This window comes from Passer montanus, unplaced genomic scaffold, assembly GCF_014805655.1.
Source record: "Passer montanus isolate IOZ18808 unplaced genomic scaffold, ASM1480565v1 scaffold111, whole genome shotgun sequence".
NCBI classification, from domain to species: Eukaryota; Metazoa; Chordata; class Aves; order Passeriformes; family Passeridae; genus Passer; species Passer montanus.
In genome coordinates, this window is record NW_024357725.1 from 1052251 (window position 1) to 1078596 (window position 26346).

Consider the following 26346-nt stretch of genomic DNA (forward strand, 5'->3'; position numbering starts at 1 on the left):
GATGAAAAATCTGTTATTTGCGTGTTGAAATGAGAGTGTGCAAACCTATTGGAAGCAAACTTTTTTTGAGTGGGATTTGCATCTGTGAGATAAGTCATGTACATTGAAATGTCTGTAAACATAAATAAATAACACAAATCTAAGTTCCAGCCAGGATGGTTTTTAATGAAAATACAATTTTTCAAAACCTTTTTTTTAAATGTGTTTGTAAGTACATGGAGAGCCTCAGTACTAAGAATCTGGGCAGCACAGTGGTGCAGAAAATTCGAGCAAAAGGCTCCTTGAGAAATCTTGCCGATGCAGGACGAGTACTGAGATCGGCCTTCCATCTGCCTGCTTTCACTTCCAATCAATAGCAATCCCCACGCTTGTGTTTTTGCTAAGAGAAATTAACCTTAAGTTTTAAATGTTTTAATTTTTTTTCTTTTTCTTATCTGCAGTGTCATAGTAGGAATTAATGGCTTTTGCTTTAAAGCTTACACTGCCATTTTTGAGTGCTTCATGTGAGTGAAGATTTCAGACCTGGGTCTTTTTGTCCTGCACCAGATTAGGAGGCAGACAAAAAGCAAATAATCATCTTATCATTGATTTCTTCATAATTTCTGCTGCTCTTTTTATCCTTCTTCCCACTCCTAAAGGTGCTAAGTAATTTTCTGGAGTAAATTTTGGAGCAAGAGAATATATACTTTAATAATAATTTTTTTTTTTTAAATTTTTTTTGCTTTGGAGGGAAGAGTGCAGGGTGTTTTTCCTATAATTTCTGGCATCTAACTTCTGAAAGCACCATTTTTTTTCCCTTGAAGTGCCAAGAGCTCAACAATCCTTAACTGTCCATTTTCTGAGTAAATGGCATCTATATTCAGTTTTAGAATATTTGAAGCAAATAAGTCTCCTAATTTAAGATATTGAATTACGGGTTTACTTACAGTAAGTCTCATAAAATGTCTAATGTTATTACAGTAATGGGGCTTTATTTGACTGCTAAAGCTACATGAGTAGCCCTTCAAAAATCTTAGTTCTGTATCTCTTGGAGACAGCATTATATGAAATCGGGTCAGCAGTGTTCTTTTACTGACCATGTACATTTTAGTTAGCTTACTTTGCTAACTTTTTATCTCTAATTTCTAGAATCTTATTCCCAGAGTGGCTGGCAAGCTTGATGTTGCCCCTGTTTCTGACATCATTGAAGTTAAGTCCCCAAATACTTTTGTGAGAACTATCTATGCAGGTGGGTAATCTCAAAATCTGTGTGGTATTTGTCCAATGAAGAATCCAGTAGTGGTAATTTTTCTACATGGTCCTGATGTTAAAACCTTGGAATGTGATAGGAATTTTCCCTTTACAATCTCAATTGCTGTGATTAATAAAAAATGAAGCCTGGGGATGGACACAATGCTCCCTGTGTGAGAAAGCAAATAATTCCAAGGGCTTTGGTAGAAGCATGTCAGACCCATGTCTGTCACCTTAAGGAACAGAATTTGGTCCCATCCTTTCCATGTACTCTGTTTGTTCTGATCAGGTTCTGGAAAGCATAAGACATCAGGTTAATTGTCCAGCTTTATTTAATAGGACTAGCATTAGTTCTGATTTAAGATACCACAGGGTTATTTTTTCTAATTACGAAGACATTGAATGGATTATTTCTAATATTTAATTACCTTAATTTGTGATTATTTTTTTCAGTCCTGTTTCCCTAATGCTTGGCTGACACTGTGTTTTATTTTAGATATTAGCTCATTAGCTTCTGTTTCTTAATTTTACTGTAAAGATTGTACCACATGTACCAGCAGGGTATCACATTTTGAGTTATGGTACTAGAATGTGGTTTAGTGCTGCACTTTAAGTTCCTTCCCAGTAACTCACAGTTTCAAGGTGATTTAGTTTGTGAATAGTTGAATGTTTATGAATGTTGCAGCATTTTTTCTTTTAGCATTCCCTGCAGCCTTCAGAAGTATTATATTATATTGTAGAGAGAAACACAGTCCCACAGATAACTTGAGGGAGGCCTCATTGTCTTCAGTTCTGACAAATTCATGCAACAGGATTAAAGATCTACTTTGAATTGTAGACATTCTTTATGTGTAAGAATGGCATTTTCAAAGTTGTTTTTTTCATTCCTTCTGAAATTTAAAATCTTACTCATAAGAGATTATATGAATACTTGGTATCATTTGAAAATAGAGGATTTGTATTCATCTTTAGAAACACAGGGCTAAAACATAAATGAAAGTATTAGTAATCTCTATTTATTAAGTGCTAAGTTTTAGTCATCTAAAACTGCAATTTTGGAAGTACCTTGGCGGATGTTGCATATTCTGGTACAACTGCTAATGTGGTTTTGATTTTTTTTTTTAATTTTTTTATTTTTTTATTTTTATTTTTTAGGAAATATTATTTGCACTGTGCAGTGTGATGAAGCAGTCAAAGTGTTTACTGTACGGGGAACTTCATTTGAGGCTGCACCAGCAAGTGGTGGTAGTGCCAGTGTAGAAAAGTGTGAGTATTTGTTCTGGGATGCTCTTGTTTTGTTCAATAGAGTTAGTTTTGCTCACTGCCTGGTGGTGTTTTGCAGAAGTATTTGTCAAAGCAAACTGATTGTCATAATGTTAGCTTTATGTTTTTAATTACAGGTTCTTGCACTTTTTAGTGATGTCTGGTAAGAGAAGATAGAGATTATCTGCACAGTTACTTCCTTTTCTTTGACCAGAACTGGAGACTATCTGTGCTGAAATCCGTGCTTGTTCCACTCGCTGCCTAAACGTCTGCCTCTGCAGTCTTGAAACTATAAGAAAGGACAAGTTACAGCTGTTTGAATAACCAGATTGGTTTTCAAAACAAGACTGAGCAAAAATAGGAGTGTTTGGCTCTCTGCAGTTTTGGTTTAATCATATTGCAGTTGAGAAAGGGCATTACATCATCAAGCTAAATTAGTGGCAGTTTAAATTGATTGGAGAATACAGGGTTTTATATCAGTTTTAACTATATCAGTTCAATTTAACTAATCAGTACAATTTAATGAAGCCAGTGTAGCTCTGATAATTGAGAAATCCAGTCACAGAATGACAAAGTATTTGAGGTTGGAAGGGATCTCTAGAGATCATCTAGTCCAGCCCCATGGAGCATGTTGCCCAGAACTGTGTCCAGTCAGGCTTTGAGAATGTCCACAGGTGGAGACTTCACAACTACTGGGGTAATGTTCCATTTTGGTGATCTCTCCTGTTTTTCACTGTGGGCCTTTTTGTTTTGTGGCTTGGTCCCTGCCTCTGACCATCCTGTATTTCCTAACGTCTGTGGGTGGCAGAAGTCAAATGTTACTGAATTGCTGTGTTTCACTGCTGGTGCATTGCCTGACTGACTTGTCTGCCTGTGACAGGAAGGCTCACACTTGTTGTGCTGGGTTGGTGTCAGTGTGTGGCACCTGTGCAGCAGGATTCCTTGTGCTGCAGTTTGTAGTAGGTTCCCTGAGCACAGCTGGTGGACGAGGCTCATTCCTCAGGGCCAGGAGCAGCTGCTGGGACTCGGCAAAAGCTCGCGGCAGAATCGGTTATGAATGAGCTTGGAACTGAGCTTGAGCTCAGGTTGCACTTGAACACACATGCTTTGTCCTTTTCCTTGTGGGTGCCTGGCCCGTGTGGTGACTGCAGTGACGCCCCCCGCGCCCGTCGGGATCTCGGAGTGGATTGAGCAGAAGCTGACCAAGAGCGACCGGCCGGAGCTCACCAGCGCCAAAGTGGTGGTGTCAGGGGGTGAGTGACCACAGGGAAACTGGCTGATGTTGCATTGCAGTAATGGCACCTCCTGGTGAATCATGTCTGTAATGTGATACATTGGGAAAAAAAAGGAAATTATGGTGTAATTCTGAAATATTCCATGGGGGCTACTGGGGAAGCACCCAACATGTGTTTTGTAAAGAGGTAATACACGAGTCTAGCATATGCTGGGAGGCTTTGTAAGAACATTTTCATATTTGATGAGCCTCTTTAAAATGTTAGCAATATTAATTGTTTTTTAGATGGAAATGTATAATGTTTTTTCATATATCAAAATTCCTGCTGATCATGTCAGTCAGTCTGAACATTATTATGTAATGACCTTAATGATTTTAAAACCTGTATTGATTGTATTCTGCTCCTTAGGTATCAAGTGATGGACTGTGATTTTTACTGTATGCCTACAGCTAAAATGATTTCTTACTAATTTCACTACAGTATTTTGTTCATGAAGCCAGCAGAGGGAGCACAAATTAGTTAAAAAAATTCTGTTTCCTTGGTTTTGGAGAATGACCTTGATGGTGCTGTGTGCAGGAAGTAAACAAGACAGAGTGGTGTTGCTTTATACATATGAAATATTAATGGCAAAGACAAAAGCTAAATCTCCAAATATTAAATACTGGTTAGTAATGTATCCAAAAATACCCTTTGCAACCATATCTTTGTGTCTTTGCAAATGCTCATACTCGTACAGAAGATTTACATAGGCAAAAAAAAATCTTAAAACACATGTTCTTCTTTCTTGATCTTCTTTTGTTCTTAACTTTAAGGGCGGGGCTTGAAGAGTGGTGAAAATTTTAAGTTGTTGTATGAACTTGCGGATCAATTGAATGCTGCAGGTAAACTTGTTTTCCTCCTTTTTTTTTTTTAACCCTATTTATTATATTTAAACAGGTCACATTAAAACCAGAATTCATCTTAGGTCTTTTATTTTCATATCTCTATCAAATAGTTAAAATGCTCTTAGTTTAGTTAAAGTTTTGTCAACTCTACTTAAATGCCTGTGTGTGAAGCTAAGTACTAACCTGTAATATTCCCTGTGCTTCTCAAATCTCCAGAACAGAAGCTTGCAAACAAAATGTAGTCGCAGCTCATGTTGAAGAGCTGATACTTTCTGCATACATCCTTTTCTAGTGTTTCTTAACCCAGTCCTCCTCACATTGTTGTAGTTTGAGTGGCTCTGTCCTTTTGCTGTGCTTTTGTGTTAACAGGAGAAAATCAACCATTTACAATGTTTCAGTAAAGTATTTTCTATAAAGGTTGGGAAAGAAGGAGAAATGGTTTGCGCTAATGTTTTGATTCCATTAATTTTAGCATTCACATGATTTGCTTAGTTTTTAAAGTGGTGTTTTTGCTAACTAAATGTCCATATGGAATTTTTGAGTTTACTTTGTTATTTTTCTTTACCATGCCTGACTTTTGAGATTCACAGCAATACAAGATAGCACATATGTTGCATTCAGACTTGAAGGAACATTTTGGGAAGGCATTTATGGGAAAATCTTCTTTTGACAAAGCAACAAGAAAAAATCATGGAAATACGCCAGATTGAAATCCTTGGTTAAATATATGGCCCTTTGGTGCTGGGAGTAGGGATTTCCTGTTGCTTATGAAGTGCATTAGCACTTAGTATTTGGAAGTTTTTAGCTAGTGGTATAGAGAGGGATTACCGTAAGAGCTTTTAAGAGGGAGGTTTTTAAATATGTGCCCTTAGAGTGTGGGACTCCTCAGTAAAATACATGGGCTTTTATGGTGATATAAATTTGGCTTGCAAATATTTTAAAAGAAAACATTGAAATTATTTTCTTTCAACTAGTTGGAGCTTCCCGTGCAGCTGTTGATGCTGGCTTTGTTCCTAATGACATGCAGGTCGGACAGACGGGCAAAATTGTAGCACCAGTAAGTATGGAAATATCTCTCATCATAGAGCTGGGATGCTTCTGGCATGCATTTTCCTTCAGAAAGCACCTAGAGATGAGCTGAGTCTTAATTCCAGGCCTAACAGGAACATCAGCGTGCCCACTGTGATACTGTCACTTGTAACATTTTGTGTTTACAAAATGACAGAAGCAAGCTGTGATGGAGATCTCTGCTTTGGGTGAATGGGATGTGTTCTGACACAGCTTTGTTAGGGGTTTGCATGCTGCATTTTTTTCATAGCTACCTGAACCTTTTTTAGCTTCCTAGCAGCTGGCATTGATATGCTAAGACATGTCATTACTGACATAAACTCAAAATTACATCAATCCGTGGCTTGATCTCTTGTAGTTGTGTGTTCTGGGTTTTTTCAGGTGATGATTGTTAAAAAACTTTTAGTAGCTGTTACTGAATTATTGCAGTACAGTCAAAGCAAAATTTTTGTAAGAAATGAAAGTGCAAGAAATTGAAGAGAGGAATAATCTGCAGATTGGCTGCTGTAGAGTGGAATACCAAGAAGGATGTACTCTGAATGGCTCAGTATTGGGCAATAACATGCTGCACATATTTTTCTGCTATTTCTGCATCCCTATATCACAGGGCTGTGTCTTTTGTGTCTGTGTGGGGCTTTCTGTAGTGCAGAAGTCTGAGACTTCTTTCATTGTCCTTCATACCCGAGGACATGCAGGAAAGCTGTAGCCAGGTGAAGCACATTTGGGTGTTTGTGAATAGGAGGTACAAATGTAGCTCAGCATGGGGCAGCACTCAGATCTGCTGCTCTGTCAGGGCTACACTGAGCTCCACGGTGGAGTAAAGCTTTTGCCCCTCAGTAAGCAGCTCTTTGTGTATGGCAACAGAAGGCACCAAGGAGCAGCTTTTTACTTGTTAGTGGCTTAATGAAACCAGAAAGGAAGAGTGAGCTGAGACTTGATAGAAAGACTCATCATATTTCAATTGCTGCATTTACCAAATTGTAATAATTTAAATAATACTAAAAAGCTCTGCATGTTCAAAGCCTTGATAGGATCCTGAAATGTTTTGCCTTTGCCATTGCTGCAAATTTAAGAAATTCAAACCGTGACCATTATTTTTCTAGTAATATATCCAGCAGGATAGAGTAATACTTGGATGTCAAAGACAGGAACTTGTGATTCTGTTGTCAGCTCTGTCTGCTGGATTTTCTTGAACAAGATGTTCCATGGTTCTGATTTCTTCTGTCTTGAGTTGTGGATGGTTCTGTGGATTATAAATACCACTCCAACTCTTTATGCTTAGGGTATAAGCTAAGTGTCATTTAAATGTGTATTTTTAAAGGGCATGAGATGGGGGCTGTTTGCTACTTTTTTTGAAGTCCTCATCAGAGGCCATCTGATGATGACCCTGTGGGCCTGAGTGGAGCTATTTCTAGACATGCTAGTGTTTAAAGCTGTAAATCTATGTGATAACCAACTGCTACAAAACACTCCTTCTGAGAAATAGACTTGATAAGACTAAGGTAATTCCAAAATCTTGATAGCAGTGATATTAACCTCTGCTGTGTAAGGAAATTGGGAGGTTCTGTGGATTATAAATACCACTCTAACTCTTTATGCTTAGGGTATAAGCTAAGTGTCATTTAAATGTGTATTTTCAAAGGGCATGAGATGGGACTAACCATTCTTAGTTCTTCTCTACCTAAATATCCATTAATGACGTGGAGAATATTAATTTGAAGACAGCTCAGCTCTGGTTTGTGTATTAAGGCTCAACAATGAACATTCTTTCCAGAGTCAAGGGCATATAAACAATTATGTTGAAACAAAAAAGGCTGTTTTTTGATGATGATACAATGCTTTATTTTGCCACAGATGGCCCATAGCAACATGTGAGAGTAGTAAGAGCATAAAGCCACATCATAGGATCACATCAGTGTTGTCATTGTCCTCTTCTAGAGGACAGAATATTTAACAAAATAGTCTTTAGTCAGGAGTAATGAATGAGTGTTAAACTCTGGTGTCATAAATGATCTGAACTGGCACACTTGTGTGGTGCTCTATTTGTCTGCAGGCTGATGCATTTTTCTCTCATCTCACTTCTTAACAAGTGTTCATTAAGTAGTGAGTTGTGCAGAGTACTGGAAATTATATTCCTCTTCTTTCAAATGTCAGATATTTAGTCTGGATCTTAAAATACATGCAAGGATAGAATTCAGTGCCTTAGAAATATAGAAAATATGGAATGTTAATTGTAATGGAAGTACAAGTTGAATTGATACTAAGCCCACAGAGCTGCTGAGTAGAGGTTTTAATTTTTCTGTATGTTGGGTAGGCATCTTAAATATGAACTAGTTGAAAGCTGCAAATTCTTAATTTAACATTCCTAATTCTACTTCACTGTCTTTTTGGTACTTCAGCTAGAAAATTATTCTCTGCAGTGGAAAATAGAGTTGACTTGAAGAAGAACTGAGCTCTTTTTGTCAGGTCAAGATGACACTGGCTATTTTAGCAGTTCTCAGAAGATGCTTTCTCCCTGTGTGAGAGGTGCTCGGTGTCAGTTCAGGGAGAGCTTGTGATGTTCTGTCTGGGGAATTGCAAAACAGGTTTGAACACTGGGCAGGTAAGGTGGCTGAGACCTGAGTTTTGTGTTCAGTTTTGAGCTGACATAGTGTGTGCCCTCTGGGTGTGTGGGTTTTAAGCAGGGGAAGAGTCTCAGACACAAGAAACTCTGGAGTCTGAGCCAGGCTTTTTCTCCTGTGCAGCTGTTGGCTTCTGATGGGAAAGGATCTTTGTGTGTGCTCTTACACTTCTATTAATAGTCTCAGTCTCAGTGGAGGAGTGGAATGCATTGTTTTCCAGGACTCTGGAATTGGGTCAGCTTGAGACTGCAGAGGGACAAGGGTTAGTTCCAAGCTCAGGAAGAGGGGAGGTGCTTCTGCTGCTTTTTCTGTGTGACTGCTGGGGTGTGTTTGTGCTCATCCCTGGGTGATAACATAACTGCAAGGGCTGCTTGTTCCTTCCCCGTGCCTTCCGTTGTGCATTTGGGGAAGGAAGGGTGGTCTTGGTCATTGGTCCCTCATAATTCTGTCACTGGCTTCACTTTTTGAGAGTGCAGCCCAGACAGTGCATCACAGAACCCAAGAACCTCACAGCACAGCAGCTTTCCAGAATGTTGAGGTATTAATACACAAACACACTGCCACTCCAGGGGCAACTGGAGATCATGTCACTGAAGTGATGGAGGAATGCAGTTAATTAAAGAGCACAGATTTCACCTTTTGTCTGTTTGAGCCCTAGTTCTACACAGCACATCTGCTTTTCCAAAGTAGCCTTGGTCTGGTAAACTTCAAGGTGTTGTTCATGTTGGTGTTTATGTATATTGTTGGGTTTTGACTGGATCTTTGGCAATTTTTCTTTTGTACAATTTTAGTCCAGTTGTTAAAATAGTCAGTGTATAATTTTTTTTCTGTTTGTACATTTTTTTTAACCTCTTGCTTTCAGGTGATTGCAGCTCCTATTTGAACATTCTGTCTTATGAAAGAGAAGGCTGATTTGTATTGTTTGATGAGAGGGAAGGAAATTTTTAGACATAAGTGGATATATTAAAATACAAAATGTTTTCTTCCTAATTAAAAAAAAGCAGTTTAGTATATTCAGTGTCTTTAATCAGTGACAGTCATTTTAGCATATTTTTTACACTTAGAAGCCAGTTTTTCCCACTATTTCCCACTATTTCTTATATTTCTTATATATCCCACTATTTCCCACTATTTCTTCCTGCATATAAGAAATAGTGGGAAAAGCACCTGCAGAAAAATGAAATTTGATTCTCAGGTTAAGTACTGTATGTAGTTTCTGTTTAAGGAAAAAGAACTTGTAAGAATGTTAAAATTAGCTGAGTTTGGATAAAAATATCCTTCCTGTGAGTGCTTACTACTAAATATTAATTAAGTATATCCAATTAGAAAATACTAACTGGATATACTTAATTCAAGCCTAACACCATTACCCCAGAGTAACTCCATTTTTATGTAAGAAATTTCAAATAGTCAGGGGTGTTACTTTCCACAGTAAAAATCTTCCCAGTTCTTTCTCTCATGTTCACAAAGAATGAAACAAGAACAAAAAAGGTGTGGAAAAGAAAGAAAGAAAGTAAAAAGTGTTTTTTTTCAGTTATTTAAAACTGGTAAATGGAACATGAATGCTTCATTTATTGGTTCAGTATTAGCTTTCCTTGCCCAAGGCGTAATTAGCAACATTTCTAACATGCAGAACAGTATGTAATCTGTCTCAGGAACTTGTTTGTCTGATATTCAACCAAAAAAAACAAGTCTGACTTGTGAGAAAGGAAAGCAGCTGCTCTGAACCTCTCCTGGCTCCTGTGGTTGCTGTGGCTGTGCAGTGCAGGCTGGCAAGGAGGACTGGGGGCTGATGGGCTGTGGTGGGGGTCCAGTGCCCCTGAGCCAGCATTCCCAGGGCTGCTGGGGATGGGTGGGACCTGGGCACTTCTCTGCAGCACCCATGGTCCAGGTGGGCAGTCCTGCACTGCAGTGCCACCTGGCAGCTGTCTTCAAATGCCCAAACTGTTGCCATGGTTTCCCAGATTTTCCCTTGCAGCCTATTCTAATTAATTATATTCTTCCCTCAGGGTTTGAAGGAAGGTGGGCTTGTACTGGGATTATCTCACACTCAGCTTCTTGTCCCCAGAAAACAGCCAGAACCTCAGTGACACTGAGAGGTGCTTTTTTGGCAAGTGTGTGTGTATATTGTTATCCTCTGACCTTGTGAAGGATCAGCTGCTGCCTGAAATATGTTCTTCTAATTTAATCTCTTCAGAGTTTAAATCTTCACTCTTCTAAAACTGGTCCTCTTTCAGGGTCTAACACTAGAACTGCCTTAGTTTCTGCTGTAGGATTTCCTAGCTGGCAAAACAACTTTATTTTTTAATTTAATTTTTTTAAGGTGTTCAGTTGCTGCTGTCTTGTTACTTTCAGCATTGGGTATGAAACTAAATAGATGACAAGAAACTGAGGTGGAAAACTCAGGAAGGCAGAAGTTAGGAAATATGTGCTGTAGCAATAATTGACACTGGATTAAATGATTGTGCTAGAATGTGTCCTGATTGCACAGAAGGCAGGTGCCTGCACTGAGAAACCTCACCTGGGCAAGGCAGAGGGGAACTCAGTGCAGGTCTGATGTGATGGCCAGGAGGAAACTGCTTGGCTTCACTGCTTCAGCTTCATGCTAGAGGATCTCTCTGGCTGTAAGAGATTGAAGGAACTTGACAAGGGAGTAATAATGAGAGGAAAGGAAGGCATGTTAGAGGTGCAGCTTCAGTTGAGACCCTGAGGAGTGAGGTGTTGGTTCACTTGAAAGGCACCAAAGCTGTGTAAGAATGCTGGAATTCTTGTGCTCCCCTCTTCTAGAAGAGGATGGGATCCTTTCTGAGCCTCTCTGTGCCCCCAGTATTTTACTGAGCATCCCTTTCACTGCAGTGAGTGGCTTTTTAGCACTTAGTAGTTGTCATCTTGCTTTGGGAGTAGCAGGAGGGGAGAGGCACAGTATCACATCATTTACATAATTCCTGTATTTTCTCTTTCTTTGTAATAAGTGAATGCTAACTGTCCTTGAGTGTTAATTCCCATCACTTTCTTAGGGATCCTTTGCTTGTTCAGATTGGCTTATCTACTGTTTCACTTCACTCTCTTGTGAGGAAGCATAAGGAAAGTGAAACAAGGCATATTTTATTCTAGTATTTTTCTTCTTTTTTGTTCTCTGGCCCTTACCTAAAATTACTAACAACAGAACTAACTAATTAGTTCCCTTGGCATCATGAGAATTGTCACTCCTCTTGTCTGGAAAAAATGTTCTATTCTTTGCTATCAATGATAAGATCTTAATTACTTCCTCATTTGTTGCACATACAAGGGAACATTGAGGTAACACAGTTTCTCTCTTCAAAAAGCGTGGTACATCATTTTGGCTCTGCTCAGCTCAGTGCCTTGTAGGAGTGTGTTATTTGTACATCAGGTTTTGGGTGTTATTGACAGACCTGCAGGTGCACTTTGCATGGTATAAATGGTTGGGGCTGTTAGGTAGGTGGCAGGTGGGAATAGCATTGGGAAAACCAACTGTGCTTGGGTAAATGTTTTTGGAATATCTCCTCTGATAATTCACTATTGTTGAAAAGTAGCTTTATGGTGGCAAACTTTAGAGAGCTGTTTGTATGCAGCTGGGACTGGATTTACAGACTGTCTTTCTCTGACTTGCTAAAAAGCTAAGGATTGACAACCCCTTTCATCCTGCATTATCCAGTGTAGCTTTTAACTCCAAGAAAACTATGTTCACAAATTGATGCTCTGCTCCTTTGGGGTTGGTGCAGAAACATTAAATTGTACTAAAATATTCATATGTGAGTGCATTTAGCTGAAAGCAATTGATGTGCTTTTCCCTGGAGAGAGGGGGAAAAAAATTGCTGTATGGCCCTGCACTCCAGCAGACACCCTAGCCACGCTTAAGAGTAATTACACAGCTTGGCTGATCAAAGGGTCTTAAAGTGAAAAAGAAACTGCAGTTGGGCTCTAGTTTAGTGATGTGTGCTTCCTGAATGGAGTGGGTTCAGCTGCACCAAAGCTGTACATACTGGAGAAGTGTGTGATGTACAGTGCAATAGGCATGAACTCCTGTCAAGCCAGAAAATATTTTATTGGCCTAATAGCTTGTAAGTGAAAGGAATCTCTTGTACAAAGCAATTTTGATCACAAATACTTCTTCCTAATTTCATTGTCCTTTCACTCTTGCAGAAAAAATAAAATATCTGAGCTGCCTTTAAAAATAGTGTGTATGCCACAGGGGTTTATTAAACCAGCCTGTTTAAAAGCATGCCAGTGGTAGGATGATAAATTGATGTGTCTTGGGGTTTTTCAGCATAATTCAGAAATTGTCATAAAAATCAATAGCAGCTGACAACATGCTTGCAAAGTAGTTACCTCAGCTTGTGGAGCACCTGTGGCTGCCCTGTGGGCTGTCCCAGCACCATTCAAAGGCTCTGGAGTTGAAATAAAAACTGTTCTGGTAGTTCTCTTAAGCAAATGTCCCTTAACTGCCCTAAGGCAGCCGAAGGCATATTTAAATATTCTCGTAAGTATAAATGAAGTAATATCATATGGCACAAATTATTCTATAAATAATTGCAGGAGTCTGTATGCACAGGAAAATAACTGCATTGGTATGTTGGTAATTGCAGTCATCCACATACAGCACTCCTGTGCATTTGTCCAAACAGCATGTAACTGGCTGTATGGATTCTGGGGCCAGGTGTGCAGGTTTGTGCATGTGAAGTCTGCCAGTGAATGGGCTGGGTATGTCTGAAGCAGAAATAGAGTTTAGGGAATGGCCAAGGAGGTTTTTTTTTTTTTTTTTTCATTTTAATGATTAGCATGTAATGACTCAAAGACATACCATGGTAATTTCTGTTGGAAAAATATAAGTCTAGATGAATAACTAGCAACTGAGAAAGTGGATTTTTGATTTGGAATCCTGACTTTGAATAGGATCAGTTTGGGAGTTGGAGTTCGGGGGGGTTTTTGGGGTGGTTGTGATGCCACATTTTTGTGCTTACAAACGTGGAGGTCTGTGTCAGAGTCCTGCCTGCACCAGTGCTGTGCAGGACAAATGGAAGCCCCTTGGCCTCTGTGCCTGTTTGCTGGCAGAGTCACCTCGTCTTGCTGCTGTGGCCCTTGGGAGAAGCCTCGTGGGTGCTGGTGACCCCCTCCACATCTGCCCACTGCTGATGCCCTGAGCCCTCCCAGCAGCACATCTGGAGTGCTGGCGCCTGCCTGTGCTCTGCTTTGCAGAGTCCTGCCTGTTTGGTGCATTCAGTGCCATGTGTTCCCTCCATCCTGCTCCTCCTTGCCATCAGCTCTCTTCTCTGGTGTCCTTTCCCTGTACTGATGTCTGCCAGCAACTGCATAAAAGTATTTGGGGCATGGCTGTGATGTTTGTACAGTATTTCCTGTGTGAAATGAAGTTACTGGGAGCCAAGACAATTTTCTAAGCTGATGTCCTGTCCATACACCACCAAAACGTTTACTTCCTTGACTTCAGTTGCTTTTGGCACTTCATTTGTTCACAGTGCTGTGAACCCTTTGCTCTGGAATATGTGTGTGCTGTTTTGTTGCCTGTTCTCGTGTGGCCCAGTGCTGGCAGCAGCCCTTCAGTGGAAATCTGCCTGTGCCCAGCTCTAGGGAGTTGACAAATGCTGCTCCATGTCCTGGACTTTGCTGTAAGTGCCTGTAACTGGGGGCTCTAATTACTGCCTGGCAGCAGTAATTAGAGCAACTTCCAGGGTTCCAAAAAGCTGGAACTTGACGTTGGTGTAAAGCCATGTCTGCCCCTGAGAGGTGTGCCCCAGGCTCGGGTGCATCTGCTCTGTGCCTTGCCTGGGTGTCCTGGCCAGGGGAGCTCTGAGGGACCCAGAGCTCCTTGCAGAGCCCGCTGCCATGGCCCAGCACCCTCTGCAAGGGAGCCCTTCAAAGCTGCCTCCCTGCCTCCCCTGCTTCACAGGGCGTGGGGCTACAGTCCTGACCTGGGGCTTTGACACAGCAATGGCAGGACTCAGCAGAAGGCCTGACAGAACTTGGTGATTTCAGGGAAAACATCAAAACAAGGCTATTACTCTGAAAATAAATAAGGATTTGAATTTCTCAGTGCTTTATGTCCTCTCTGGATGACCAGTTGAATTCTTCTCAGGACAGCAGTGAACAGTCCTGAAGCTTTATCATTTAGACATTGTGGTTCCTTTGGGTCCCTCCTACTGAACTGCAGAATAGATTAAAACTAAGATTTCAGCAGTCCTGTCCCTTTGCCAGCACAGAAGTGTTGCTAAGAACCCTGCTGTCCTGTGCACTCTCTGTGGAAACATTGCTGAGGTGATCTCCTGTCAGGGTTAGAGCTGACTGGCAGGACCACTTGTCTGAGCCAGGGAGCCAAAAGCACATAACCTAGAAGGCCATGGCCTGGATGCATAATAAGTGCTTTTAGACAAGCCTGGTGATTTACAAATGTCCTTTTAATGAAACATCCTTGTCTTTCCTAGATATTTTAATAGAATATATTCATAGGCATCTGGCTCCTGGTTAGCTGGATTCTTTCCAAAGATTGAACTTCACAATGTTAAGCAGACTGATAAGAGTATCTGGTAGTCTGGATGACTGGCACTTAATGAATTGCTCTCAAAAAAAATCAAATTACGGTAATGTGTCTTTAAAAAGAACTTGTATTAAAGACAGCATGATGTTAGAATAATTTCTCCTGTAACATCTGTTCTTTTATTTGGTATAATTAAAATATTGCATTCTTGCCATGAGTTCTAATGTGGACATATTAGGTTACATTGCAGCTGTGGTTAAAATGGATTGACCTCCAATAGTAATCCACTTGGTAAAAGCCTGCTGAGGCCAAGGAGTTTCTGAGTGTGTTCACCAGCTGTGTGGTTTTGTGGAAGTACATGGACTAGATTCCATGTTTCAAAGGAAGCCTTTTTGATAGGAAATACTTTGTTTCTGCTTTATTTCCCCTCCCCTTCAGTTTTTACGCTAGAGAGTTTTTTTATAAAAATACAGAAAAACTCCATAAATTTAATTTCTCTATTCCTATTAAAAAAAACCAAAAAACACCAAACACAGTGAGCAGAATCTGTGGTTGGAGAAACATCAGAAAGCATTTTTTTCTTTAATTGATGTAATGACTCTGAGGCCTGTGTGGCAGAAGCCTCTGTGGGTCTGTGTTTGAGCACCTTTGTTTGCCACTCTCCTGGGTAGCTCTGTGCATGTCCCACAGCTGGGCTTGGCTCTGCCATGCTAAAAGCCACTCAACTGTAATGCAGTTTCAGCTGCACAGTAGTAAGATTGGTTTTGACCCTCTTGCCCTCCCCGTGGCCTCCCAATATTATTTATTGAGTTAAATTAGATTTATATTTTCTTAGATATGTAATACCCTTGGTATTTTAAAAAGAGAAATTATGTTAGTATTTGGGGCTGTGTCTTCTATAAGCACATGTGAATACCACCTTTTGACTGCTGTTGGTAGATGAGCCCCTAACTAAATTTATGTGTTAATTTTCTGTTACTGAATGAGTTGGTGAAAAGTGCTTTCTTTAGTTTTCTTCTGTAACATTAGTTAGCTACAGAGTTCAGCTCTGTCTGGAAGAACTGTCAGGGCCCTGAAGTACCCTTGGTTTTGGGTAGATGATAGACTGGATGACTTTCAGCCCAAGGAGAAGTAACAGTTTTCAGCTGACATAAAACAGATGACACAGATCTGTTTACCTGGAAATTGCAATCTCTTTTGACTGTGGGACTCTTTGGAGATGTGAAGCTGCAAGCCCCGAAGTGCAGAGCTGTTGGTGTGGCTGGTGTGCCTCTGCACTCCTCCCGTGTGGGAGTGGGGAAGGGAGGCTTGAGGTGAGGAACACAAACTCAGGTCTGCAGGGCACCAGCCCCCAAAGGTTCATCCTGCTCTTTGGGGAACCTTTCAAAGCCTAACACCTGAATTGCAGTTTGAGCATTCTATCTTAGGTAAAGGCTCTGGGGGGCTTTGAAGAAGAGCCATGGTTTGCTCTTCAGAGCTGCATTATCCATCTCTGGGTTATCTTCCTAAATATTTGCACTGGGAATCTCCAGGGTCTGGAGAACATGGATTGCTCTGGCCTTTAGCTGAGCAGTGTCATATGTTTTTGATGCAGACTCTGTTTATTTTTTTCCCCTAATCTGTCTTTGCTAGATGCTCCTTTGGGATTCTCCTTTTGCAGTCACATTGCATCCCCAGGTGGGGAAGGGAACCAAACATCAGCTGCCTTTAGTATTGGAAACTACTGTAATGTAAAAACTGCTGCATGTAATTGATTTGGATTAAGGTTTGTGAGAGCTGAGTGAGACTGTGGTGTGGTGACCAAAAACGTCTCTCTCTTGTTTTTTCCTAGGAACTTTACATTGCTGTGGGAATATCTGGAGCAATCCAACACTTGGCTGGAATGAAAGACAGCAAGGTATGTGAAGGTGGATGTGCCAGAAGAGATTTCTGAGAAAGGAAGTGAGCTGACTCCCTTGCTTTTGCATCAGTGCTTTAGATGGTTTCTGCATTTCCTGCTGCTTTAAAACACTCTTTGACAAAAAAAGATACTGTGGCAAAACATCTCATGGAGTAGAAAAACCTTTGCACTACAACCCAAAGTGATCAGTGGAAGCAGCTAATTGACTTTGCTTAAAAAAGCCCAACCCAAAGCACATATGCCTGAATTCTATACCATAGTTCCATTTGCCTTTATTCCAGACTATGACATATTAATTCATGCATAACAATGCACAATTTGAATTATGAACTTACTATTCCATAAAGTAAAAGATGTCTCTGACATTCCTGCATTTAGCCATTCAAATGGAAACCTGCAATAAAACGGCAGTAAAACTTTAAAAGGTTTAACTCATTGGCTGCCAAAGCAAATAATCCTAAATTGGAGTTGCCAGTTTGGCCCACAGTGCAGTGTTTGAGAAGAGGAGCAGAGTTACCTGCTGATTGATACTATCAAATGGCAGACATCAAAAACTGGAGGTCCTGCCTCCCACAGTAATTCTTTCAAAAGGCTATGTATTTTTTTTTCTATTTTCAGAGAATGAACTTAACCAAGGCACAATTTTGAATAGCTTACAAAGCTGAGGAAAAGGGTTGCAAGACTTTTCAGGTAGTTTCTTGTGTTTAACCAGTGACAGACCAGTGAGTTTGTGACTGGTAATTGTCCTCACAAACCAGCCTGCATGTTAGGATGATCTCTGCTTTCTGACCATTCCTTTTTCTCATGTATTATATAAATATTTTGGAGGGAAATGCTAAGCTTTCTAAAAGCAGGGACCTGAGTGGTGTTAGTATTAGTTGATGTACTGGAAAAAAAACCAACCAAAATTCAAGATGTTAAGGGTGTGTGATGGGCAGGGGTGAAGGTGTCTCCTGAGAAGTGGGAATTGTGGCAGGGTATTCCCAAGGGCTTTGGTGGGCAGCAGTGCTACAGTCTCTGCCACATTCCTGCTTGCAGTGCAGCAGAGGGAGAGTGCAGGCACGGCACTGCTGCCAGGGCCCCCGGGCTCCCCTGGCACTGCTGGCCACAGGTGCCTTTGTCTGGAGCATTCAGTCTCCAGCTGTGCCCTTGGCTGAGTGAGGAGAGGGGCAGCTGTGGAGAGCAGCAGCCACTGCCTGAGAGCTGGATACTGGAAGCTGTGTCAGACTCCAGGTGACCCTCTTGGTGTTTATCTGCTACCTCATCTCAGTTAAGGCTGCCAGCAGCACTGGGAACTTCTGCCTTGATCCAGAATTTCTTTTGTTACAAAAACACTGAGCAGTGACATTATCTTGTACTGTAACAACAAAACCTCTGCTTTTATGGCTTTTCCAAAGGCATGTTTGATATTTTGAGGTATTCTGCTGTGAGAAATAATGACAGATGAAATTTGTTCATATGAGATGCTTATTTAACCCTTCAATTTCTCCCATATCTGAGCTTTTTAGTGTAAGCTAATGTGTCTGTTGTAAAATTCAGATTTAGTTATTGGTATGTGGAATGTGTTCTGCCTTCCTTTTAGGTAAAGCATTTAGGTGGGGTAGTTATGAAGAAGATCGTTTTCCCAAACAAAGAATTCTGCAGCCATGGGAGCTCTCTGGAGTGTCCCCTGTCCTCCCTCAGCACTCTTAATTATCTGGCATTGTGAATTTGCACACTTCAGGATATGTTTTCCAAAGCAGTCAGATGCTTACTACCAAGTGAAATGTATAATTTATTTGTTCTTTTACAGCAAGGTAGAAAATGCAGCTTTTGAGGAGACCTGAAAAGTTGTTGTTGCTTTCTTTGCTTATTTCTAATTCCCTCATGAGAGTTCCCCTATCTTTTTTTACTCAGAGATTAACTCACAAAGTTCTGTTGTGGGCAGGGTGGTGCTTTTGCTGCTACCTGAGTTAGCAATGAGGTAGGGAACCAAATCTTACTGAAGTCACTTCAGGTAAAGGAGGTAGAGGAAGGACTAAGCTGCCAAACTAAAGCTTCAGACAGTTTTGCAAGCAATTTGTTAATTATTTTTGTGCTAAGGACAGAGCTGGCAGCCCCTGTGGTGCTGGCTTGGCTGGGCTTCAGCATCAGCCCCTGTGGATGGTTCTGCAAGGAATGGCAGGGCCTCAGAAGGGTCAGAAAAGTCTTTACTGGGCCAGTACCCTCAGGGACCACAGCCTGGATTTGCCTCCTGCCCTGCAGCTTGTCTGGGGAGGCTTGCATTTGCAGAGAGGGGGAACTGAAGTAAAACTCTGTAAAAGAGTAGAGCTCTGGGGAGAACATTTCAAGGGCAGCATTGCTGCAGCACTTGCATGTCCTTGGCTATGAGCTGGGGCAGGGCTCTGGGTACTGCCTGCTTGCATGTGGGGTGGGGTCTTCTACAGGGACGCTCGGGGGACAAACAGCCAACAAATAACATTTCTGGGGGCCTAAAACCACAGGATTTGTGAAGGTTTCTTTTTGAGTTACTGCCACTGGGCCCTGCTTACTGAGCCATGATTGTGTTGGGCTGAGTGCAGGGAGTGAGCAGCCCGTGGGGGGTTCCCTGGTGTGGCAGTGTGTGCCTGAGCTGCCCCAAACCATTGTTGGTGTGGAGGGCAGGCACTGCCCCAGTGCTGTGCTCCAGGCCCCTTCTGGCTGTCAGGCTCCTCCTGAGAGCTGCTGGGTTTATTCAGGAACCTTCTCCCTCCTCTGTGGAGTGCTCCCCATCCTGTTGCAGATTTTGATGAGGACACCCCCCATGCTTATCTTGCTGGGAGCTGTCACAGGCAGTTAAGGATGATTCAGTGTAGGGCAGGGTTTATTAAACCAAGACGTTTTCTGGATCATTGTGTTGGGATTTGTTGTGCTGTTTTCTATTGTGTGACAAACTAAAAGCTGTCCCATTGTAAGTACAGAGGCCTTTGGGCAGGGTTTATTGTGCTTGTTGTAACTGCTGCCTCCATGTTAGTTCTGGAGTGGTGCAGCTTAGAATGTGCAGATAATCCTTTGTAGTAATTTTTTTCTACCTTTTTCAACAGGGAAAGATAGCAGAGATGTGTATGATGAGCAGGGAAGGGAGGGGTTGGTTTTTCTTTTTTTCAGGGGAACTGTGGTCTGTGTGGAGGGAAGGAGGTGCTTGTTTTTGAGATAGAAGATTTATCTGGGCATTTAATATTTTTCCACTTCTGGGGCCTTGGAGAGAATATAGCCCATTTCCTGGCTAAGACCTGGCCTGTAATCCAGCCCCCAAGGATGATCAATACCTAGATTCATATGGTGCTTTACCTTTGCTTGCAGACCATTGTTGCTATTAACAAGGATCCAGAAGCTCCCATTTTCCAAGTGGCAGACTATGGACTGGTAGCAGACTTATTTCAGGTGAGGCTAAACTTGATGTGCAGGGTAACTTTGGGAGAGCTGACAGGAGCTTACATAATACAAACTCATGAGAGTTAATGATGTCTGTGTGAGCGTGTTTGGGTTGTTGTTTAAAAATTTGCTTTCTGATGTCATGATTTGCATGCTTAAAATCAAATCCCTGCAAGTAGGTTGTGTTGGGGTGGGGGGTGTCACAGTCAGCCTGCATCAGTTCCAGTGTCCTGAGGTTGAACCATTTTGGAAATAACCACCCATAGGTGCTGTGTACATTTTAAAGCTTCATAAAGTTTGGCAGTAGAGAGTTGGCAGGAGGTGTGCCTGTTTGTGCCTGGGCTTGCTGCCTCACTGCCTGATGCCCAGGAGGAGCTTGCAGTTCCCACTGGAGCTCCGAGCCCGCCCTGTCCCAGGCCTGTGTGTGGCCACACGTGTGAGAGGCGGGAGTGTCATGTCTGTGGAGGCACGGGCAGACACTCTGCCAGCACTTAATGCCATTCCTGAAATAATGCCCGCTGGCTCCGTGGTGAGCACGGGCCTCTTTGTGAGCCAGGGACAAAGTCACATTCTGAAGAAACACCATGTAGACAATTTCCTTAATAAATTTTGTACGAATGCATTATTTCCACCTAATGGAAATGTAGCTCTCTTAAATAATTAAGAGGCTTTATTCAGCAGGAGAGAAGTGGGGAGTGCTGTGAGCCTGGAGTGCTGTGCTGGGAGGGTGGGCAGTGTAATTGCAGGGCTGGGAACTGCACAGGGCGAGTGTGTGGGGGTCAGAGGGGAACGTGCACTACCCTGGCACTGGTGTTTGCAGGCGGTGCCAGAGATGACGAAGCTCCTGAAGAAGAAGTGAGCGCTGGTGACGGGACCCGGCACTGTGGAGTAAGGGCAAATAAAGGATTTTACTGGAAAGAGGTGGGGTCAGTCACTGCGGTGTTGGGATGGTTGTTTTTTGTGGGGGGGTTTTTTGGTGGTCAGTTGCATGGCACGTGGAGCGGTGGGGTGGAAGAATGCAAGACAGGGAAAGCAGGTAAGAGAAGAAGGCAGGAGCGATACCAGGCAGGAGGCTGGCTGTGTTTGTCAGTGTTTATTCCCATCTCCACACCCCTCCCAGTCACGCTCAGCCCCTGGGCAGGGTCAGGCTGGGCCCAAGCTGTCCAGCAGCTCCGTCCTGCCCCAGCGCTGTGGGGCTCGTGCTGGCCCTGGACTGGTGGAAGTTCCACGGTGTGCCCGGCACAGTCTGTTTGTCCCTCCAGGCCCCGTGAGTCCATACTGCCCTAGGGCTGCTGGAAGGTCCATTGTTCCCAGATGGCCCCTGTAGGTCCCAGCTGGCCAGAGCTGGTGGCAGGGCAGGAGGGTCGCAAGCCGCCGGCGCTGGGGAGCAGAGGCGATGCTGGCCGTGCCCAGGCTGCAGGTTGTGTTCAGCACCGCCGCCCCAGCCGTGGCAGCCCCGTGGGCCAGCGAGGTGAGCGTGTCCCCACAGGAGCCCCCTGAGCCTATGCCTCAGGAACCCTGCCCAGCCGTGGCTCTGGGGGCCCCAGCGCCCCGTACTTCTCCTCAATCGTGGGGGCACCCTGGGGGCAGTCGAGGAGCGGCTTGAGCTGGAAGACATCCAGACTCTCCTGGTTCCTGCGGTTGTAGACGCTGAGCCGGTGGCCCAGGTCGGGGCTGGCCCCCACCGAGCCGGCCGGGCTGGGCAGCTTCAGGTTGACGGGATCCAGCCCCTTCTGCGCCAGGCGCGCCTCTTCCGACAGGGACGAGAGCAGCTCCTGCACGGCGGCCTGGGCCGCGCGCTGCCGGGCGGGCACGGCCTCGGGCCGCGGCTCCTCGCAGGCCGCGCTGCAGTCCGGGGACGAGCCCAGCGTCTGGCTGCTCTCGCTGCAGCCCCGCGGGCCCGAGCTGACCGTGGAGCGCGAGGCGCTGCCCGACGTGAGGCTGGCCGAGGTGCCCGCGCTGCCCAGGCGCAGCGGCACCTCCACCGTGAACAGCTCCGAGGAGGCGTTGGGCCGGTGCACGTCGATGGCGGCCGTGGTCACCACGCAGAGGGCGGCCTCGGGCACTCCGCTGTCTGCAGGGACAGAGCACAGAGGCGGCTGAGAGCCCGGGCGGAGCTAGAGCCAGTTCACCTGCAGCGCTTTGTACCTACGGTGATGGACACCAAGCCATCTCGCCACAAAGCACACAGACCCCTCTCATCCACACAGGTGTATGTATATTATATATAAATAGATATTCAGTAACACAGCCCTTTTCTCTAGCCCCAGATCTGTCTATAGGGATACACTGTATGCCTGTATATGTGTGTGTATACACCAGCACCTAGAGGTTTAGAGCTAGTGTCTGTGTGTGCATAAGGAGCTCTTTCTGCAATCCATTTTCCCTGCATGTGTGCAGGCAATAGGTACCTATAGGCCATGGTCACCCTTAAATACCTGGAATCAACTACTGCTACAACAGCATGCAGCACCCCCCTCCACACTGGACTTGTGTTTCTGTATGTGGGTGTACACATGTGTGCCTAGAATACAGACACAGATACACACACCTTTATACCTACACATTCACGGCCCCTGTCTTGAGACAGTGTTTAAATTATGCACACATGCCTTTTCTGTATCTGCTGTATATATGCTGGGGCTCTATAGGCAGCCATACACAGCCATACCTAATGCCACATAACTGCATATACATACATGAGCACACACACATGTATTGCATACAATACACAGGTGCAGAGATGCAGGCTCTCACCCCCGCCCCACCCCTCTTTATATACACATGGTCTTTATATACAGAAATGAGCTATGTCTGTATAGCCCCATATAGAATACATTGTACGCAGACCTTCTGTTATACACACACAGATACAGTGCCCCCTTGAATGGCAAACAGCTGTCTACCACTAAATAAAATATACACAACCCCTCTACCTTTCTGCAGAAATGTGTACATACTTCTCTGTATGTGTATGTATGTTTACTGGCTAGATAAGTACGTAAGAGATGACAGCTGTACGTGACCCTGTCTCTGTAGTTACACAGCTATTTATCACACCAGGTTGGAAGAGACCTTCAGATCAACTCCACCCAGCCCCAACACCTCAACTGAACCCTGGCACCCAGTGCCACATCCAGGCTTTGTTAAACACAGCCAGGGCTGGTGACTGCACCACCTCCCTGGGCAGACCATGCCAGAACTTCATGGACATATTTTATTTATATATTTTTTTATTTATGTACACATCTTTAGACTATGGAGTTTCCATATATGATACAGTACACATACATAGACTATACAGACTAATAATACATGCCTTCCCTTTAAATACATAGAATTACTAACTAAAAATAGAACATACCTGTGCTTTCACTCACAAGGATACTTACCTTTAAATATAAATGCATAGATTTCTCACTGTGTGCATGGCTGGGGAACATTGTTATAGGGATATACAGAATACATTTTACCTATACGTGAACAACCCCTCCCCCTTTTAATAATTTTATGTACACATCTATGTAAATATACACACACACACATATCTACATGTACCTTTTTACAGCTTCCCAAGTATATTAAGGGGATCTAGAGATACATATCAATATATAATACCAAACACCTCTCTTCTATACATGTGCAGACACACATACATGTAATACATAGGTGTGTCTACACAGTCTCACCCACCTCATTTTATACATAATCTTTACTTACAGATTTAAGCACACAGATATGGGGAAGAGCTGTATCTGTGCATGTATATATACAAGCCCCATATGTAATACATTAGACCTGTACATACACATGTACATTTTCTACAGACATATCTGTGTGTGTGTCTGTGCACATCTATGCATATATAAAACCATATATATGTACTAGCTATAGGACAGTTGTTGTTCTCCCCCTTTGAAAATGTAATTGTTACTCTTTAAATAGACTATACAATTACACACATGTATACTTACCTTTGTGTATGACTATTTATGTCTTATGGAGTGTATATAAAAATCTGGAATGTATATACAGGACTATACATCTAACACGTGCATCAAATAATGTAAGATGTACATATAATACATGTATAGTTCTACCTGACACCCCCAACCTTTATACATGTTTTAAATTATATACAAACACCCTTTTATAGACAGCAAAGTTTAATATGGGGGGTGTATACATCTTTAATACAATCTGCACCTACAAAGATGTGCCTGGCCCAGTTTAAATCCATATAATCTATAGCTGCAGAGGCTCCTCCATGCAGGTATGGGGAGCTTGTGTGTGTGTGTCCATATAATAGATTGCATGTACATGCACACACACTGCACACACTTGTCACCATGTGTGCATTCAGGGACAGTGTCTGTGTCAGGATACACTGCAGCCACACTTGCACACCCAGAGACACACACATGTTACATGTAATAGCTGTTCCCAGAGCCAGTGAGGTGTGTGTACACACACACACACACCTTGTTAGAGATCCACAGAGGCATTCAGGGTACTGAGAAATCCACAACCACAGCTGTACACCTTATGTACAGGCACATACATGTTCTGGAGGATACACTGCTACAGACATGAGTCTATCTCCCCCCCTCCCTTTTTGATACACATAATGGTTAGATGTCTCTATACAGATATGGGCAGTATGTGCATACATGAGCTCCATACAGAACTTTTACACACACACGTGTATATACACACACATATACACTCTAATACATAACTCACCCCTTCAATATATACAATTATTTATTACTAAATAAAAAGGTCCCACCTCTCTATGTGTGTATATTTATTTATAAGATGCATGTATTTATATACAAATATATATTAAAAATACATTGTAACTTTACTTGAGAACTTGGCTATATCTTCATTGCTATTTGTGTAATGGGGGTTAATATCAAGGGACCTGTGTATATATGTATACACATCTGTAAATAAATAGGATATGCCTGTATATACCTGCTCACTACACACACACACACAGAATCTCTTGCACACAATCATTCTGTAGACATGCAGGCGATGTGTACATGGATGAAGAGTCCCCTGTAAAATACAGCTACAGACAGATGGACTTTTGATACATGGAACACACAATACTCCCTTTCTCTCCTTGAACACATCCCCACATATGTAAGTATACATACACAGATATACACACGTGTATAAATTTGTGTGTACATACACAGGGACTGCAGCTGTAAGGATATGCACATATAGTACATTATACATAACACCAATGATACATATTATACATATAAAATTATATTACCTCCCCCTTTTAATGTCTCTCAATGTATATTATGGGGATATACATCTACAAACAGTACCATATACCTGTGTATATATCTCTCTGTCTCTACACAAACACAATAAAATACATAAGTGTATTTTTATACAGGATGTCCCCGCAATTTTATATGTACATTTATCCATATAGATGGGGGAATATGTCTGTATATCTGCCCCATACATGTGATATAATGTATGTATCTCTAATGCTTACACACACAGACTCACACATATGCATATCTTTGTAGATACCTGTGGAATGTATATATCTACAGGGATACAAATATGAAATACATGATTGCTATATGTGAACATGCACACACACATGTATATATGTATATGCACAGACATGGTCCCTCACACCTTTCCCTTTTTACATACCCTACACCTATGTATAGATTCACACGTCTTTATATATATAGTCCTGTAGAGCTTGGGAATGTATGTAGAGGGATAGACACAAATAAAACCAGTACTTTATACCTCTATATGCATGTGTGTACATTTTGAAAATAGCTCTCTATATAATTCATATGTCTGTGGATTCATAGGCTTTCTCTCATACATACATGTATACAGATTTTATATACCCATATACATAGCTTTATATAAAGACATCCATATTTACAAAGGGAATGTCTCTACGCATAGATCTGTTTCCCCTTTGTAATATATCTAGATATGTACACATATTCTATATATAATACATATGTCTCTGTATATACACTCATGTCTGCCCTAATATATAAAGTGTATACATACTTAAACAGGCTCTCCCATACCTACCCACACATATCTCTCCCTGTATCTATATATATATCCTTACATATATTTATACATATACAAAATACTAATGTCGTAGACAGATCTTTACCTGTCTTTGTATCTGTCTGCATATATCTGCATAAATAGCCTCATTTATACACAC

The 26346-nt window shown here is 42.3% G+C and overlaps 2 protein-coding genes across 2 annotated transcripts in view; one reads left to right on the plus strand and one right to left on the minus strand.

The window, feature by feature from the left end:
* Positions 1–215: 215 nt before the first annotated feature.
* Positions 216–20964, plus strand: ETFA (electron transfer flavoprotein subunit alpha). The gene is made up of 9 exons (XM_039731916.1): positions 216–308; positions 1129–1228; positions 2386–2496; positions 3645–3746; positions 4541–4609; positions 5587–5669; positions 16644–16709; positions 20034–20114; positions 20926–20964. Exons 1-9 carry the CDS (start codon positions 216–218, stop codon positions 20962–20964), a joined length of 744 nt encoding a protein of 247 aa, XP_039587850.1.
* Positions 20965–20967: 3 nt separating this feature from the next.
* Positions 20968–26346, minus strand: part of TMEM266 (transmembrane protein 266) — a 59157-nt gene continuing 53778 nt past the window's right edge. Inside the window, exon 12 of the mRNA XM_039732622.1 lies at positions 20968–22179. Within this exon, the coding sequence (XP_039588556.1) occupies positions 21608–22179 (572 nt within the window). The 3' untranslated portion in view covers positions 20968–21607. The remainder of the gene's footprint in view (positions 22180–26346) is intronic.